Raw genomic sequence first — 18,418 nt, forward strand, 5'->3', positions numbered from 1 at the left:
TGCGGAATCACATTTAACATCAGACATTATGCTCTGAGTTTTACAAGCACAAGTTTGTCAAATGCCATCACTACTCTGCCAATTGTAATCAGCTAAAGGGGCATGCTGTTTGATATAATCCACTGGGATGTACAGCCTAGGTATCTGGCATCACACTGGCATGGAAATTCCTGTCACATTATTCATTTGTGTGGATAACAATGTCTTTTTGGTCTGACAGCAGCACTCTGATAGTGGAGAATTCTATTTGTGTTGCAACAGCATAGTAGCAATATTAGACATCTAGCTTCACCTGTTGCTGACACTTGTGATGCTTTATCCTTCAAGAGACAAATGACTGGCAGATTATAACAAACAGCATGTTAAAAAAACATAAATATCCAACAGGCACAAAAACCCAATAGAAAAGATGACCTAACCATGGTTAACAAGAGAAATTAGACAAGTTAAACACTGTATTAGATCAAAGGAAAGCTTACAAAGTTGCCCAAAAAAGTAGCATGCTTGACGATTGGGAGCATTTTAGAAATCAGCAATGGAGGACCAAGAAACTGAGAAAGGGAGAACAGTATAAGTAAATAAAGTGAGAAAACCAAAAGCAGACTGCAAAAGCTTCTATTAGGTATGCAAAGAGAGAAAAGATTATCAAAAACAAATGTGGGCCCACTACAGGCAGAGACAGGCAGAGATAGGGAATAAGGAAATGGCAGAGAAACTAAACAAATATTTTGTGTATGCCTTTGTAAAGGAAAATACAAAGACCCTCCCAGGAACACTAGATAACTAATGGAAGAGGGAGACTGAAAACATTAATGTCAATATAGTAGTATTACTGGAGGAATTAATCAACTGAAAGTTGATAAATCCCTTGGACCTGATGATGCACATTGTAGACTGTTGAAAGAGGTAACTGCTGAGATAACTAATGTACTGGTAATCATCATGCAAAATTTTATATTGAGAACAGTTCCTGCAGATTGAAAGGTAGCAAATGCAACTCCACTATTTAAAAAACAAAGCAGAAAGAAAACAGGGCATTCCAAACCTCTAAGCCTGCTATCAGGAGTAAGGAAAGTGTTAAGATATAATAACTAGACATTTAGAAAGCTAAGGTAGTGTTAGACAGAGTCAAAATGGATTTAGGAAATGAAAATAATATTTGACAAACACAAGAAATAGAACCAAGAGTAGACAATACAGACTTTTGAGCCTTCAAATCTGTTGAGTTTTTTAAGAATGTAACTAGCAAAATAGATAAGGGTGAAATCAGTGGATGTGGTATATTTGGGTTTTCATAAGACTTCCCACACAGGTCAGTAAGCAAAATTAGAAAAAAAAAGATTGGGGCGTGGGGTGGTGGGAGGATTGAGAATTGGTTAATGGATATAAAAAGAGAAAAAATAGTTCATTCTCAGATTGGAACGAGTTGCCAAGAGAATGCAAGGACACTTCCAAGGGAGCAAACATGAGCATGCGCACATGCACAGAAAATGCAAAGTATATCTTCAATAGAGGAGATATTGGGAAGTACAGATGTCCATAGGGTGGCCTTACTCATAAGTCACTGAAAGCAGATGTGGACGCACGGCAGGTAAGTGGGACAGCAAATGGTATGTGGGCCGGTGTTGCAGAAAGCAGTCAGTGTGCGTGCATGTGTGTGTGATTTCTAATACTCCTATATTCTTAACAGTAGGCATGATTCCACAATATGATTGAACAGCAAGCACTGCCCAAAGTATGCTTAGAATTACTATAACTGATTCAGGCTCGAAATATGGCTCACACTCTTGACAGAAGTTCCACATATTCATATGCAGGGACCTGCCCTTTGCAGACAAAAGGAATATTACCCAAATAATTAAACAAAAGTACAAGATTCCATGACAATAGAAAGCAACGAGATGGCAGATGAACTGAACAGGTATTTTGCACCAGTCTTCACTATAGTGGATACAAGTAATATCCCAGAAGCAACTATAAACCAAGAACTGCAAGGGAGGAAGGAACTGAGGAAAATTACAGTCAGAGAACTATGTGGTATTGAGCAAATTACTGACATTGCAAAAGTCTGAGGATCTTGATGTACCTCATCTTAGGGTCTTAAGTGTCTAGTGAGATGGTTGATGCACTGGTTTTAATTTCCAAACCTACCTAGCATTAGACTGGAATCAGCAAATGTCATGTCCATTATTCAAAAAAGGAGGAAGACAAAAAAAATGGTAAACTACATGCCAGTTAGCTTAACATCTGATATAGAGAAAATATTAGAAGTCATTATTTAAGAAGTTATAACAGGGCACTCGATAATTTCAAGGTAATCAAGCAGAATCAACATAGTTTTATGAAAAGGAAGTTGTACTGTGGGTAAAAAGAGAGCCAATGCATATACAGCAGAAGGCATTTGATAAAGTGCCACATCAAAGGTTAATGCCGAAAATAAAAGCTCCCGGTGTAGGGGACAACATATTGGCATGGAAAGAAGATTGGCTGAGGCAGACAGTAAGCATAAACTGGACTTTTTCAGGTTAGAAAGATGTAACAAGTGGACCAGTGCTGGAACCTCAAACAATTTAAATATTATATGAATGATTTGGATGAAGGAATAGGTAACAAAGATAGCTGTGAAGAGGACTCAAGGTGACTACAAAAAGATGAGTTATGCGGGTGAGCAAAGATCTGGCAAATGAAGTATAATCTGGGAAAACGTGAAATTGTCCACTTTGACAAGAACAATAAAAAAGTGTATTATAAAAATAGAGAGATTGCAGAGGAATCTAGGTGTCCTGGTGCATGAATCACAAAAGGCTAGTGTACAGGTACAGGAAACAATAACGAAAGCTAATAGAATGAAATCATCTTTGAGAGGCGATTTGAATACCAAAGTAGGAAGTTTATGCTTCAGTTGTATAGAGACAGCACCAGTGAGACCACATTAGGAGAACTGTGTATAATGTTGATCACCTTATTTGAGGTTGGAAATGCATTGAAAGTTGAGGAAAGGTTGACTTACGAGGAAAGGTTGGACAGGTTAGGCTGGTATCTGCTGGAGTTTAGGAGAGTAAGAGGTGATTTGATTGAAACATAGAAGTACATTAGGGGTCTTGACAGGGTGGATGAGTAGAGGACGTTTCATCTTGTGAGAATCTAGAACTAAGGGTCACTGTTTAAAAACAAATCGGTCGCCTGTTTAGAGATGAAGCTAAATGTTTTCGGCACAAGAGGCTTTTGGAACTCTTCTTGAAAAAAGTGGTGGAAGCAGAGTCTTTGAATATTTTTTTAAGGCAGAGATGGACAGATTCTTGGCAAGCAAGGGGCTTGATAGGATACCTGGAGTGGACAGGATATTTTATTAAATGGCGGAGTAGGCTCGAAGGGCTGAATGGCCTACTCTTTGTTCACTTGAGGGACAATAGCTCCCTGATGCATTCATCATAGCATTGTCTCAAGTAATCAACCAACTTACCAAGTATACAGCACCTGTTTCTCAATGCAGTATACAATTGTTTAGTTTTTGAAATTTGGCACCTTGCTTCTGTCCTGATGTGCACAAGATGAAAAGCTACAACATTTCTCTCTTTTCAGAAATATTCAAGTTCTGTCATACCAAGCCAAACAGATTTACCATGTGACAAAAATCAGCCGTAACAAGGAAACGTGTAAAAAAAAAGTAAATTTTAGCACCTGGAACCTGCCTGAAAAGGCAACAATAGCTTTCAAGAGGGAATTGGATAAATACTTGAATAATGGTGTCTGCTCCATTCTATTTCCAGTGCTGAAGTTGAATTAATGAAACACAAATTGTTACTATAAGTGAAAATAGTTCATAGACATACATCCAACTTTGACTGTCTGGTTAATTGTTCTGGGAGTTATTTCATTTCATCAGTTATGTTGCAAAATTTGCAGCTTAAAGTATCAAATGACACAGGCACCTATACTCAAAAGCTCAAATGACAACAAAATTTACCTGCCACCTTCTTCTGATGTATCCAGGCAACCAACAAGAATGACCAGCTGTTGGCTTATGAATTCTTTCTTCATTACTTCCTCAATTTGTGTAAAGTCAGCTCTCTGTGATTCTTGCAGAATAGGAAGGTTTTTCAGGTAACTAATGACATAAGGGATAATATTTTAAGCTAACTGTAGATTTTAGCTTCATTTTCCCTCAAACTATTGAAATAGTAATGTTCTACATATGGGTATTGCTAGACAAAGGATAATCTAATTCACCTTCTACCATTCCTGCTAGCTACTGACTAATAGAAATAGTCAATCTCTATCAATTAGTCAAGAATATAGCCAAAAGGTGAGGCAGCTAGATTCTCCAGTGGAGGAAAGCTTTGGAGCCATTTATTCAAAATCACTCATCCCCCCAGCTAAACACTTGCTTCTCAAACTATTATTGAAAGAAATCTATTTGAACAAATCAATAATATCTTGTTCGATCGTCTGCCTGGGGAGCCTACACGAACGACCACTCACTCACCAAAATAACATTTCCACAATTTAGTTTTGAATTTATCCCCTTTCAAGCCCAGGTTACATCCTCTGCATTTACAGCTTTGAATAAGCTGAAACAGGTCATCATAGCCTACATTAGATAATGTCCTTAGGATCATGGACAGCAATCATATCACTTTGCAAAATTCTTCTACAGTAAGAACCTTCCCAATTTACATGATCATTTTTCATAATTTAAGCCCTCCATCCTCTCAAATCATTGTTTATTTTCTTTTGTATAGTTTCAATTGCTGCAATATCTTTTTGTCCTGTGGCAACCAGAACTGTACAATATTCCATGTTCCATCAGGATAATCAAATAACAGTATTTGACTACCATCTAGACTAATTGATATTTAGGGTAACTTTCTTATTTCAGTTCAGTATAGACTTTTAAATGCAGCTCAACATCTGATTTACTTTAATTACTGCCACCCTAAATATCCTTTTCTATCAAAACTGGCCAAATAAAATGTCTGATTTTTTTTAAAAACTGCACTAATACAAAATTTAAGAAATGAGAAAGATGATGGTATAATCATGAGATATGAGAAATAGCTGATAACTTTAAATAAGAAACCGCCACAAATCAAAATAGTTTCTATTGAAGATCAACAGTACCATATTTTAAATTTAGTTAATTTAACATGTACCTCAAAAGATATTCAGCATAAATGGCTGTTTCAGGTAGAAGTTTTTCCAAAGCTTCTTCCCTTTCATCGTCCATTGATTTAATGTATTTGCAGAGGCATCTCCAGTACAGAGCATTCTCACAAGTTAGATTTTCAACTGATATCACTTTTCTGAAAGATAGAACAATACTTTTACAAGTCAGCTCAACACATGGCATTAAAAAGTTACAAATAATCATCTTACACTGAATAATAAATTTTAACTTTTAAAGTAGCTATTGCATATTTAGGACATCATGTGTTCATACAATTCACAACTAATTACCCTTTGGACAGAAGGAACTGCTACTTAAGAAAATTCAGCAGCCACAGCATGAAATGTAATTTTGTTCTTGAGATCTGGTCATTGGCAAGGCCAGCCTTGAATATCCGCCCCTAACTGCCCTCAAAGATGGCAAATCACTTCTTGAATCGCTATAGTGAACTTCTTGAAGCACTGCAACCCATGTGGTGTACGTACATCCAGGGCTGTTATGGAGAGAGCTCCAGGATTTTGACATAGCGACAGTGAAAGAACAGAAATGTAGTTCCAAGTCAGAATGATGAGTGACTTGGCAGGAAACTTATGATGTTTCCATTCATTTGCTGTCCTTATAAATTTGAAAGTAGTAAACTATTTTCAGTAGCCAAAGCAAAGAGACTATCGCACCCATTATTTAGATTTTGACAGTTTTCAACGAGTTCTTCAAGAGGGGCTTGGACGAACAAGGCATTAAGCGCAGATTCAGCCACAGTAACACAATTTTCCACATCCAGATGATGGAGCAAGTCTAAAACATTGCCCTCCATTGTGCGAAGCCAAGCTTGCAACAACTTCTTTTGCACCACTTCTTTCACAGCATCTATAAATTAAAGATAGCACGAACATAATCACCACATGACTCGAAAAGATAAACCACGACATTTAAACTCATATCACACGTCGTTCTGATCAAGAAGCACACAGCAAGCCAACATGGTGCCATAAATATGTCAGTAGTGGTTAAATATGCTTATCCCCAAAGGTAAAAACAAAACAAACATGCATTTATATTGACCCTTCAGTATTGTAAAATTTCCCAAGAGGTTCCAGGAGAGTTGCCAAACTAAACTTGACACCAAGCCACATATGATTTTAGGACATGGGGACATAAGGACAAGAAAAATAAGTTCTAAGAAGTCTTAAAGGGGCCAACAGAGTGGTTTGAGGAGGAACTTCAGAAATTAGAACCTAGACAGCTAACTAGCAATGGAGAGACTAGAATCAAGAACGTGCATGAGGGCACAATTGGAGGTGCACAAAAATCTTAGTTGGTTGTACAGCCTGAAGAGATTACAGAGATAGGACAGAAGAAAATCATGGAAGAGACTAGTGGTTTGACAAAGTAGCTCACCATCACTATCTCAAGGGCAATAATTGCTGGGCTAGCCAGCGAAGCCCATGTTGTGAATGAGCAAAATAATTAAATAATTGTGAAGTTGGGTGCTTTCAGATCAGGAGCCGAATTAGACTAGCTAATATCGAATGGACTTGAGTGAGTTTGGACGCAGGCAATAGTTTCAAAAGGTTCAAGCTCCGAAAGTGAAAAACGAGAGGCTAGCCAGGAGGACATTGGTGCACTACAGTCCATCATGCAACAAAGGCACCATCTAAAAAGCATGGCACGAAATGACATTTTGCACAAGGACGATAGTACTTAAATTTAGTTGGCTCAGTACTCAGCCATTTCGAACCCTACTTTCCTAAAGCCTCCAATTCTCATTCTAGTGCCGAAATGCTTCCAAGGCCTCGCATCACCCTAACTTTGTAACCTCCTGGGACTGCAACTAATCCATGTTTTTTTTAATGCTCCTGTCTAGCTGCCCTTCTCCTCAGCCCACGCTAGAAATAGCATTTAAAAAAACTTCTGGATTATAGCAGCCCAGCTGCACCCATCATGACTCACATTACACAACTTCTGAAGATACAGCTTTGAATTGGATCTGGATCTTCATACAGGAATGCAGGTCCAGGAGAGTGAAGCAATGAAAGGGCGAGCCAGGGAGCGGGAGGTTCAGCCAGAGGGTGGGTGCAATTTGGAGTTGGGTAGGAGAAAGAAAGTCACAACTCTTAGATTGGAAATGAGGAGAGTCCGCAGTAATCAGGAGGTTCAGGGAGCAGGAAAATTGCAACTTTAAGAATAACATAGATTTTGTTAACACTGCAGTTGGGTTCCATAGAATTTTCCCTAGCAGGAAAAAAAAATTAATAAAACATTATACCCTCTCCCTCTTGAATTGAAATATTTTGATGAATTCCTAAATTGATGAATAAAATAAGTTTTAAAATATAAAATAAAAACAGCAGGATTTACTCCAGTTTTTATGCGAATTGCATTGTTTCAATGCAAAGTTAAAAACAAAAACAAAATATCAAACATATTTTGGTTTTAATTTACAATCAAAATAAATTGCATTTGTAGCACTCCAAAACTTGAAGGTAAATTTAAAAAATGAACGCAAAGCTAAAGGAGGCATTGAGTAACTAAGGGTGGGATTCTTCCAAAAAGATTCTAAGCATCAAATTCACATAAAAATATTTTTCCTGCTGAGGAGGGTTCTACAGAAGTGTTAACAGAATCAACGTTATACTTAAACTTACAATTTTCAACGATGCAGTCACAACTTTAATGAGGACTTGTTATGTTGGATTCAAGTTCTCCATCTTCTATCTCAAAGTCTATAGAATAGTGCGTAAATCATCAGAGATTACCAGCTCTGTTCAGGTTGCCTTCCCAACCGTTTAGGATTAAAGATATTGTAAATATAAGTTAACAAAGTAAACTTACTAAATTTGGATCACCATTTTCAGTTGAATATTTCCAAACTAGAAACACCTCTGTTAGAATGCAATGACTTTGGATGGTAATTTTCTTTTAGCAAGACATAAAATGCAATGAACATTGATCATAACGATACAATCTAAAATTGTATAGACTTTGGTGTCAGCTCGATTATTAGCGATGTTATATGTACATAACATACCTGACCGGTCAGTCAGGCCTTGCGTAAGAAGTTTTACCCTCTGTGCAATGGAAAATGCTTTTATATGTATCTTTTCTGCTAGAACCTAAAAGGATAGACAAGTGGTAACTTTACTGAATCACCTGGCAAATTCAAATATAAATGTTAAAAAACAAAAATCACATTGTTTTTAACTCTGCATTGAAACAAAAAGATCAAACATTTTAATTTACAATCAAAATAAACTGCATCTATAGCACTCCAAAACTTTAAGGTATCATTTAAAATAATGAATGCAAAGCTAAAGAAAAGAAATATTGAGTAACCAAGGGTGGGATTCTTCATAAAAAATTCTAAGTGTCAAATTCACATAAAAACTGGAGTAAATCCCGCTGTTTCTTTCAGCGGAACTTTCAAAATGAAGCTCTCACACTCTGTACACTGCAGAAAGCCCTTGCCTGAGCCTTATTAAAAAGGCAGTGGGCATGGTCAGCCCGATGGCCCCCATCCCAATCACTGGCCTCCCTCCCTCAGTCAGCAAGCCTGAGGGCAGAGTGTCAGCGGGACCCAGCAACCCAATCAATCAATCTCGTCCCATCCCCATGGCATTGCATAACGCCTGGTGGGCAGTGCCAAGGTGACTCCTGAGCATTGCCATTTTGCTCCTTCGGCAATGCCACAGGGCCAGGCTGACACTATCCAGGGTGCACCCCTGCCCCTTATCCCCAACTGCTTGGGGAATGGGGACGGGTGTGTCTCCCGGCCCACTGCTCTGCTATAGCAGTATAGCAGGCTGGGAAAATGCCCCTGCCCCCCAATGAAATAAGTTTCAAGGAAAGCGTTGAAAGGAGAGGGAGTTGGAAGGGTTTAAATAGAATTCCAGAGTTTGAGGTCCAGGTGTCTCCAAGTACTGTTGCCAATAGTGAAGAAAAGGCAGGTGATTCTCATTTAAGATGTAGCATTCAACACGAAAGAATAAAACAAAACAAAATATTATAGATTCTAGAAACCTGAAATAAAAACAAAGGACAGGCAAAGCTCAGCAGGTTTGACAGTAACTCTATTTCTCTCTGCACAGATAATGTTTCAAGTCTAATACAACACTCGTTTGTTCCAAGAAGTCACACTGGACTCAACATTTACTCCGCTGGTCTCTGCGCAGATACTGTCAATTTGCTGAGATTTTCATGCACAATGTTTTTATTTCAATAAAAAGGACTGTAGTTTTTCATTCTTCAACATTATCCAAACAATGATAGAAATATTGCATCATTCTCATCAATAAACATATAATGCAATTTAGTTAAAGATACACTAGAAGTAAGTATTACACAGGTTTTTTTTCATAAGATGTGGGCATCATTGGCAAGAACAGCATGTACGCCCATTCCCTAGTTTCCCTCAAGGTGGTGGTGATGAGGTGCTTTTTTGAGTCAAATACCAGAGGTTTAGATGCACATACAGTTACAAGTGTTGTTCGGCAGAATGTTATACTATTTTGAAACAGCAAAAGTGAAGATCTGGCAACATATTTCCAAATCAGGATGATGTACATAGAATCATAGAATCCTACAGTGCAGAAGGAAGCCTTCCGACCCATTGAGTCTGCACCGACCACAATCCCACACAGGCCCTACCCCCATAAATCCATACAATTACTCCAGCTAGTCCTAGGGTCAATTTAGCAAGGTCAATCTGCCTAACTCGCACATTTTTGGACTGTGGAAGGAAACTCACACAGACACAGAACGGACAAACTCCATAGCGATTTAAGCCAGGAATCGAAATCTGGCAAGGAGAGGCAGCAGTGCTAAGCACTGTGCCCCCTGTCTTGAAGATTAACTTGCAGGCCAGGGTGTTCTACCACGTCTGCTGCCTTTCTCCTTCTAGGTGGTAAAAGGTCACTTGCCAAAGTAATCTTGGTGAATCACTGCAGTAGAGAATTTCAGAATTTTCTATGTGGCAAAGTTGGCATGTTGGACTGCACCAAAGCCTGCCATTCTTTTAAAGCAAGAATGATTTTGGGAAGGAAGTCTAAATTTCCTACATTGAAAGGTTGCTCTAACATTCTATCAAGTTCTAGCTGGTATATTTTAAGGCGAAAGAAATCCAGCAAAACTGTGCACATTCAAATGGAAGAAGTATGCCTAATAATGCCCAAGCTCAAACAATCCTTTTAACTTATAATGGCTGCAGTAGCAAAGAAAGAAACCACAAAATTGGGGGGCAGGGGGAGAGAGAGCAAAGTGAAAGGTTTTCATTTTCCTCACCAATCCCACTTCTTTGGATCATTTAGGCTTTGAGTACCAAAGCCATATTTTTAAGATTTTTAAATACAGCAGCTTATAATGAAAGCACAGACATCTAGTGGAAGAATCACGTTTTCCATCGAGCTTAAAGAGTTAAGCATTGTCTATTAGTTGTCATTTTTAATATTAAAAATGATGGCAGAAAGACAAGGAACAGAGTAGGATTCAACATGAGGGCCAGCACACACCAATATTCACCCACCTCATAGGCTAACTTTCTGACATTCTCTTTAACATCCATAGTTCGCCCAATTATTTTGGGAAGAGTTTTGGCTGATGGTCCGATACAGGACAATACTGCTCGCCTCACCTCTGGATTGGTGTCACATTCAATTAAATGTAAGTATGCTAAGACAAAAATTAAAATTAATGCATTTTAATATTTTCGTCACCAAGAACTTCAATAGCTATCTTTTTACTATACTACATTTCAACAAGCCAAAGACACAGCATATCCACTTTTAGTCACCAGCAACGATCCAGATTTTGCTGCGGTAATGACAGCAAAATGTTAGTATTGACATCATCACTCAACTGAAACTGACAGCAACTTCAGGCACTCAGACATGCAAAACAATGCAGAAAACAAGATGCTGCCACCAGTAAATCTACATTCCATAGAAATGCACTGTCGAGGCTCCCACAGACAGCTAACTCTTGCCATCATGGACTAGTGAGAGTTTCCACTCTAAAAGCCCTAGGAAAAGTTATTCCTTGCTAAATGTGGTGAAAACATGTCTTCACTACTTCACTGTTACTGCCAAACACTGCATCTCCTTCATTGACACCAGATTTAAACTGCTGTCAAGAAAATGGAAATCTCAACCAGAGATCATTAGATCTTTGTGAGCAGCCTCTACAAAGACCCTTGTATTTCCAATGACTGCAAAACAGTCCAATGACTTCATAAAACAGCAAGCTTTGCAGAAGAAGCTTTCTTCAATAGTACATGTACACATTTTAGAACAACACTTTTAAAAACAAAAACCAGAATAGAAGACCCATTTATGACTATATCTCTTTGCAATTATAAAGGAATCATAAAAACAAAGGCCCCACAATTTTCACGCAGTCCAGGCCAAGAGACTGAATCATGCAAAAAAATCTGCATCATGCATATGTAAAATTTGCCCTGAAAATTTTACTTCATAACATGCAATTTAAAAATGTGAAGTAGATATTCATAAAACAGTGAATACTCAATTTACATGTCATACAAATGAAAAAAATCTTCTGAATAGCAAACATTCATATCGACTGGATAGGTCAATACTTACCATCAATAACTGGGCAATTTTCATCAGTGGGGTCTTGAAGTCTGGACAAGGCAAGCACAGCCTGTATTCGCACATTTGGAAACTTGTCCTTTAATCTCACCAGCATAGCTTCATATATATGGTCATATAGCTCATCATCAATCTGTGCGTTTTCTGACATGCTACCAAGAAGTTTATTGATCAGCTGACAGGCACGGAATCGAACAGAGTGGCTACATGCACTGTGAGACTGTTGAGAGGTGGTTTAGAACCAAGATCATTAAATCCAAACAAAGATCTGAGAGATTTATCTTGAATTCATAACATTAGTTAGCAATTTCTATATGTCAATTTGGCAAACGTTATAAAAGTTGCTGTCTTCATTAAAATCTTTACTACACATTAGAAATTAGCTGTGTCACAATTGTATGTGTCATATCAGAGAATCTTTAGTAGGAGGCCATTCGCTCCATTGAGTCTGCACTGACAACAATCCCATCAGGTCCTATCCCCGTAATCTCACATATTTACCTGCTAATCCCTCTAACCTATGTATCCTAGGACATTAAAGGGCAATTTAGCATGGCCAATGCACATAACCCGCACATCTTTGAACTGTGGGAGGAAACCAGAGCATCCAGAGGAAAACCACACAGACACAGCACTACTCAAACAGTGACCCAAGATGGGAACCAAACCCAGATTCCTGGAGCTGTGAGGTAGCAGTGCTAACCACTGTGCAACTTCACCTAGCACAAAGCAGGGTGCTAATTTCCTCTAGGATAAATGCCCAAGGTTCAGGAAAAAAAAATACTTTAAATATTAAAAAACTAAACAAAAACAATGCAATTTATTTCCACTATATTGGGCTGACTTTTTTTTAAAATCACATCACTTGTCCTAGAGTATCAAAAAGCACTATCATTTTGTAGTGCAGTTACTGTCACGTAGGTAAATGCGACAACTGCATACAAGGCCCCACAAATAACAAACAAGTATTTCAGTTGCAGTTAAGTGCAAATATTTCTTAAAGAAAAACTAAAGATTACAACAATTCAATGAGACTGAAACTCTGGTAGACGAACAAGCAAATACCAACCTTTTAAAAAGCAGTACTTTTGGTTTTATATATTTTGATTCTTTTTAAAACAAAAAAATTTCCAAAACTCAACTAATTAAAAGGTTTGTCACTTTTTAAATGTTAGTTCTTAGCATACCAAATAATAATTAGCTCACTTTCTTGGGCAACAAAGCAAATTTCAGTAAAAGTACAAGAAGAATTGATACTGTTTTTGCTGTTAGGTTAGATATGTGTAATCTAAAGATTTCCATGAAGAAAACTATCAACCAAGTAAAATGAAATAGCAACAAAAATCATGGAATTCTATGTTTCTGAATGCAATAACTTTAGGAATAATACTGCACCTTAAGCAGGAAGTGAAATAAGAACAGCATGAAACAATTTTCTTCCTCATTGCTTTCTTCATCTATTGGATCTTCAAACGAAGTGGCAAATTTTGCAACAAACTCAATCATCCTTTCTAATGCTGGCTCTCGTTTATAAATGGTCATGGGATATTTCAACAAATTGATAAATTCTTCATGAAATGTATTTTTATCTTCATCCTGCAACTTTTAAATAAAAAATAGTATTAATAATCGAAATAATATAAACAGATATTTGCTAGGAAAATGTTAAAAAGAAAAAGGTACAGAATCAAAAAGCCACTCAGCCCATTCAAACTTCTATTTCCACTAGACCTTACACAAATTGCTTTATGAATACACCTGAGCTTATTTAACTGCTTCAGAGAAATGATTAAAAGTCAGTAAAATATCTGACAAAGAGGGAACTCAGTCAAATGAGTATTTTATATTAATTCACCATTAATGTCTACATTGTTATCTGCTAATCAGTTGGATTTCACATGGAGCACTGGAAATTTTGCATGAAAAATGTTCTCGATTCCTGTCCAATGACCAATTCTGACATCTGTTGACTTTCATTAGTTTGGCCTATGAATTCTCAAGTAGTTGCTGTTGACCAAGAAGTCTCAACTCAACACTTGTCAATGTCTTGATAAAACAAGATAAATGAGGAAAGCTCAAACTGTTCAGGCAGACTGCTTTGCCTGAAGTGTTAAACACACAGAATATAAAGAAATACTAATATACATGTTGAATAATTAATCAAGTTGACAAGCGGACAAACATGTTTCAAAATGATGAACAAATCAATCAGGAGTGAAATGCAGAAAAAAGTTCAATAAATTCTGTAGGAAAAAAATGGTATGGAAGGGAGTTAGGGGACTGCCACCAAAATTAGTAAAAGAAAACTTAAGTACGTCCAAAGAGTGATCTGAGGGGTAAAATGAAACTAGGAAATGGGCACAACTAATGTACCAGCGGAAAGGAAGATATCAGTCTTAGGAAGAAACTAGGGAAAGGTGAGAACCTAGAAAGACATAAGTGAAGCCACAATTGAGGATAAATGCAAAATATGCCCAAATAATAATTCACAGAATAATTTTCATGAACGAGATCATCATAACGTGTGATATGTATAAACACACATGCACACAATCCTTGAATTAACTCTGTCTCTTATCCCAAAATAACATCACATACTGCTGAAATCAATTAGGCAAATCCAACACATTACTACCATGCATGTTGTATCTTTAATTTTGGGAAGTGTTTCTTCTAATTCAATGCAGACTTTGAAGTTTTCAACCAGCATCTTCCAACATAGAATCCTGCTTTTGGGAGAACTTCTGCTTCCAATGAGGCATGGATATAATCTTAGCTGCTCATCAGCTGCTTCTCCTCCTCCAGTAGAGTTAACCCTGCTACTGATATACCATTTTTCCGTTTTGATCTCATCCTATCTAAATAACTCGCTTTAGTAGCCATGTTTCTAGCATGCAACTAACATGTATTCTTATATCTCCCTCGGCACATCTTTTCATATCTTCTGTAATTTTAACACACACAATTCTATACTGTATTGTTCTCCACTTCACTCAAGTAAACAAAGGATCAGTGCTGGGGCCTCAACTGTTTACCATTTACATAGACGATCTGGAGGAGGGGGGCTGAGTGTAGGGTAACAAAATTTGCTGATGACACGAAGATGAGTGGAAAAGTGAATTGCGTGGAGGACACGGAAAGTCTGCAGAGAATCTGGATAGGCTGAGTGAGTGGGCGAGGACCTGGCAGATGGAGTATAACGTTAGCAAATGTGAGGTTATCCACTTTGGTAGAAATGATAGTAGGAAGGAATATTATTTAAAGGGTGAAAAGCTGCAGCATGCTACAGTGCAGAGGGACCTGGGGGTCATTGTGCAAAAACTCAGTCTGCAGGTGATCAAGAGGCGAATGGAATGTTGGCCTTTATCGCGAGGGGGATAGAATATAAAAGCAGGGAGGTCTTGCTGCAACTGGTAAGGCTGCATCTGGAGTACAGTGTGCAGTTTTGGCCCCCTTATTTGAGTAAGGATATATTGGACTTGGAGGGAGTACAGAGAAGGTTCACCAGGCTGATACCAGAGATGAGGGGGTTAGCTTATGAGGAGAGATTAAATAGACTGGGTCTGTACTCGTTGGGAGTTTAGAAGGCTGAGGGGGGATCTTACAGAGACTTACAAGATAATGAAGGGGCTAGATAGGGTAGAGGTAGAGAGATTCTTTCTGCTTAGAAAGGAAAACAGAACTAGAGGTCACAGCCTCAAAATAAGGGGGGGGGGGGGAGTTTAGAACGGAGTTGAGGAGGAACTTCTTCACTCAAAGGGTGGTGAATCTCTGGAATTCTCTGCCCATTGAAGTGGTGGAGGCTACCTCATTGAATATATTTAAGTCACAGGTAGATAATTCCCTTGAATATCAGAAATCTAAGGGTTATGGGGAGAAAGCATGAAAGTGGAACTGATCCACTGCAGATCAGCAATGATCTTATTGAATGGCGGGACAGGCTCGAAGGGTTAGATGGCCTACTCCTGCTCCTATTTCTTATGTTCTTATGGACCACAACGCTACCTACTGAACCAAGCTGAAACTGTGTGACAAGAACCTAATAAATAGCGGCCAGTATTGATTCAGAAGCAGAAAAGTCTGACTGATCAACTGACTTTCCTTTTGAGGTTGCCACATCTAAAGCACAGTGAAACATGCCATGCCTAAACTTCCAAATAGAAGTTTAAGCTTAGTACTTAAGCTTAAAATGGTGGAAATTAAGGCAAAAAGAAATGAGAACAAAATAGCAAAAGCAAGTGAAGGAAAGGAAGTAAATATCCTTTATTCAAAACCCTTGGGGCCAATTGCATTTTGGTATAGTATTCAGATATTTTCAGTTTTTATGTAGCTAAAGGGTTCAAAATGTCATTGTACTCTACTGAGACTTCTTCCCTTTTCATCCACCACATCAACATTGGTTTCTGCTTGTACATTTGTCTTATATTCAGTCAGCTCAGGTCACAGAATTCTTGCGCAAAATATTGGGGAGGTTCATATTGGCTCACATTAGGTTCCGCGCAACAAAACATTTGGTTTTCCGAAGTACAAATAAAGGATAATTGACTCATTGTTACGGGAGCAAGTCACAATAAAGGGAAGTGTTGTGTGCAGGTCCCTGGACCCTATTAATTCTAATTTATAAGACTCAAATTCAAAAGTCCATACAAACTGTTAAAACACACTTTGAAGCTATCAATCCAGATAAGTACAGCAGAGGTTTTTGATTACCATAGTTATTGTCCAGAGGCAACGCAATGCACTGTACCTTATTATAAATTTGTTTAAGTCCTGCCACCAGTTTTGCCAAATTTTGATGTCCTTTCTGAGCCTTTTCAAAAGCTTGTCGAATTTGGACCAGTTCATCTTTTTGCATCCCCATTTACGCAATATAATCTGAAATAAAAACTATTAATAAATTATCACTGTTCAATAGGATGTTTTTAAAGCAGCAATAAATCTACTTTAAAAATATTTATGTACTTTTGCAAGTTAAGGGCAAGGAGCATACAAGGGAAAACATTTTATTCTAAGACCTCTAGCAATTTAGCAAAAATATTAACTTGGGATCAGGTTAGTGTGGATGTCCCAGTCTTTAACAACAGATTTCTTAATCAGTATTGATGCTGAGAGAGGGCAGATTGTTCCAAGCTCACAGGTCCTGATTGAGTCACAAGAGGGTGTCACAAATTCCTTTAGTGTTTGAATTGACAAAAAACACAACTGACACAGCAGACAGCAGACCCCGAGTAACCCTCACTGCTGATGATCCCATCTCTTCACTCCTTCAGCACCGAGGTTATCACACACCTTCACTGGTTGTGGGTCACTGTATACTCCCTTGATTAAGTAGACGGGTTCTCACGCCTTGTCTCACCACCTCCCGCCCCCACTAACCCCCAAAACATGGCCCCATGGCTTTTTTTTCCTTCCAGATTACCAGCTTGTCTCCCCTCCGCCGGTTACCCAAACTCTCTCTCCAACCACCTTCACGGTTATTCTTTCCCACCTCGCAAGATGACCTGGGCTATCATCCCCCTTCTCACAAATTACTAAACTGCATTATCTTATGTTCTTTCCTCTTCCAATCTCTACTACACTGAGAGAGATCAACCCGATCATCACATCTCCCTCCGGACTCTCTGCCCGCCGCACACACCCTCACACCACCAGGAGCAGACTCTCCCTCCTTGCCCCAGGGTTGGTTCCCACTCTCACCCGCCGAGGAGGGGAAAGTGGGGGGAGGAGGAGGGGAAAGTGGGGGGGTGGAGGAGGGGAAAGGGATGGAGGTAGGGAAAGGGATGGAGGTAGGGAGGGGAAACGAGGGGTGGGGGATTCTTTACCTGTCAGATTCAGAATTCCTGTTTTCAAACGATCCGAATTGGCGCGAGCCGCCAACAACCGCCCGAAATTTCAAACTGGCTCTCGCGAGGTGACGGTCGGGCCGGAAATGACGGCAATTCGAGGCGCAGCGGAGCCGGTGATTGGTCGGCGAGGATTAGTCGTTGAGCTGGCTTCTGGAGTAAGGACTGCAGAGAGGCAGACTGAGTGAGGAATAATCAACCGCACACGAACCTAGGGAAGGGACCGCCTCAGAGCTACAGTTCACAGGCACACACATATATGATAAATAATCGCAAAATAGTGCGAATGCTGGAATCTGAAACAAAAACAGAAAAATACTGGAAAATCTAATCCGGGCACCTGTGGAGAAGGAGCAGAGCCAACATTTCAAGTCTAGGTGACCCTTGTCAGATCTCCAGTTAGTGGGATTAACTCCAATGCAAACTGGTCCCATGCAGTTACAGATGCTTTCAAACAAGAAAGATTTAGACAAAGCAGCTCAGAAAATATAACAAGAATTGTAAAACAAAAAAAATTACACCTATGCTCTGAATGAAAAATAATTTGTGTTAAACCAGTGGCACAGTGGTTAGCACTGTTGTCTCACAGCACTGGGGACCTGGGTTTGATTCCTGGCTTGGATCACTTTCTGTGTAGAGTTTGCACACATTCTTCCTGTGTCTGCGTGGGTTTCCTCCAGGTGTTTTGGTTTCCCCCCACAGTCCAAAAATGTGCAGGTTAGGTGGATTGCCCCTTAGTATCAGAGGGATTAGCAAGGGTAAATACGTGGTGTTATGAGGATAGGGCCTGGGTGAGATTGTGGGTG

General features: G+C 38.9%; 1 protein-coding gene across 1 annotated transcript in view; it reads right to left on the reverse strand.

Moving 5' to 3' along the window:
- ncapg (non-SMC condensin I complex, subunit G) overlaps positions 1–17,671 on the reverse strand; it is a 60,820-nt gene extending 43,149 nt beyond the window's left edge. Inside the window, exons 1-9 of the mRNA XM_080189706.1 lie at positions 17,592–17,671; positions 16,517–16,644; positions 13,165–13,371; positions 11,761–11,989; positions 10,686–10,831; positions 8,196–8,280; positions 5,842–6,034; positions 5,154–5,303; positions 3,968–4,108 (exon numbers count right to left, since the gene is read on the reverse strand). Coding sequence (XP_080045832.1) covers positions 3,968–4,108; positions 5,154–5,303; positions 5,842–6,034; positions 8,196–8,280; positions 10,686–10,831; positions 11,761–11,989; positions 13,165–13,371; positions 16,517–16,630 — 1,265 coding nt within the window. The 5' untranslated portion in view covers positions 16,631–16,644; positions 17,592–17,671. The remainder of the gene's footprint in view (positions 1–3,967; positions 4,109–5,153; positions 5,304–5,841; positions 6,035–8,195; positions 8,281–10,685; positions 10,832–11,760; positions 11,990–13,164; positions 13,372–16,516; positions 16,645–17,591) is intronic.
- Positions 17,672–18,418: the final 747 nt, after the last annotated feature.

This window comes from Carcharhinus amblyrhynchos, chromosome 1, assembly GCF_965287045.1.
Source record: "Carcharhinus amblyrhynchos chromosome 1, sCarAmb.v2.hapA, whole genome shotgun sequence".
NCBI classification, from domain to species: Eukaryota; Metazoa; Chordata; class Chondrichthyes; order Carcharhiniformes; family Carcharhinidae; genus Carcharhinus; species Carcharhinus amblyrhynchos.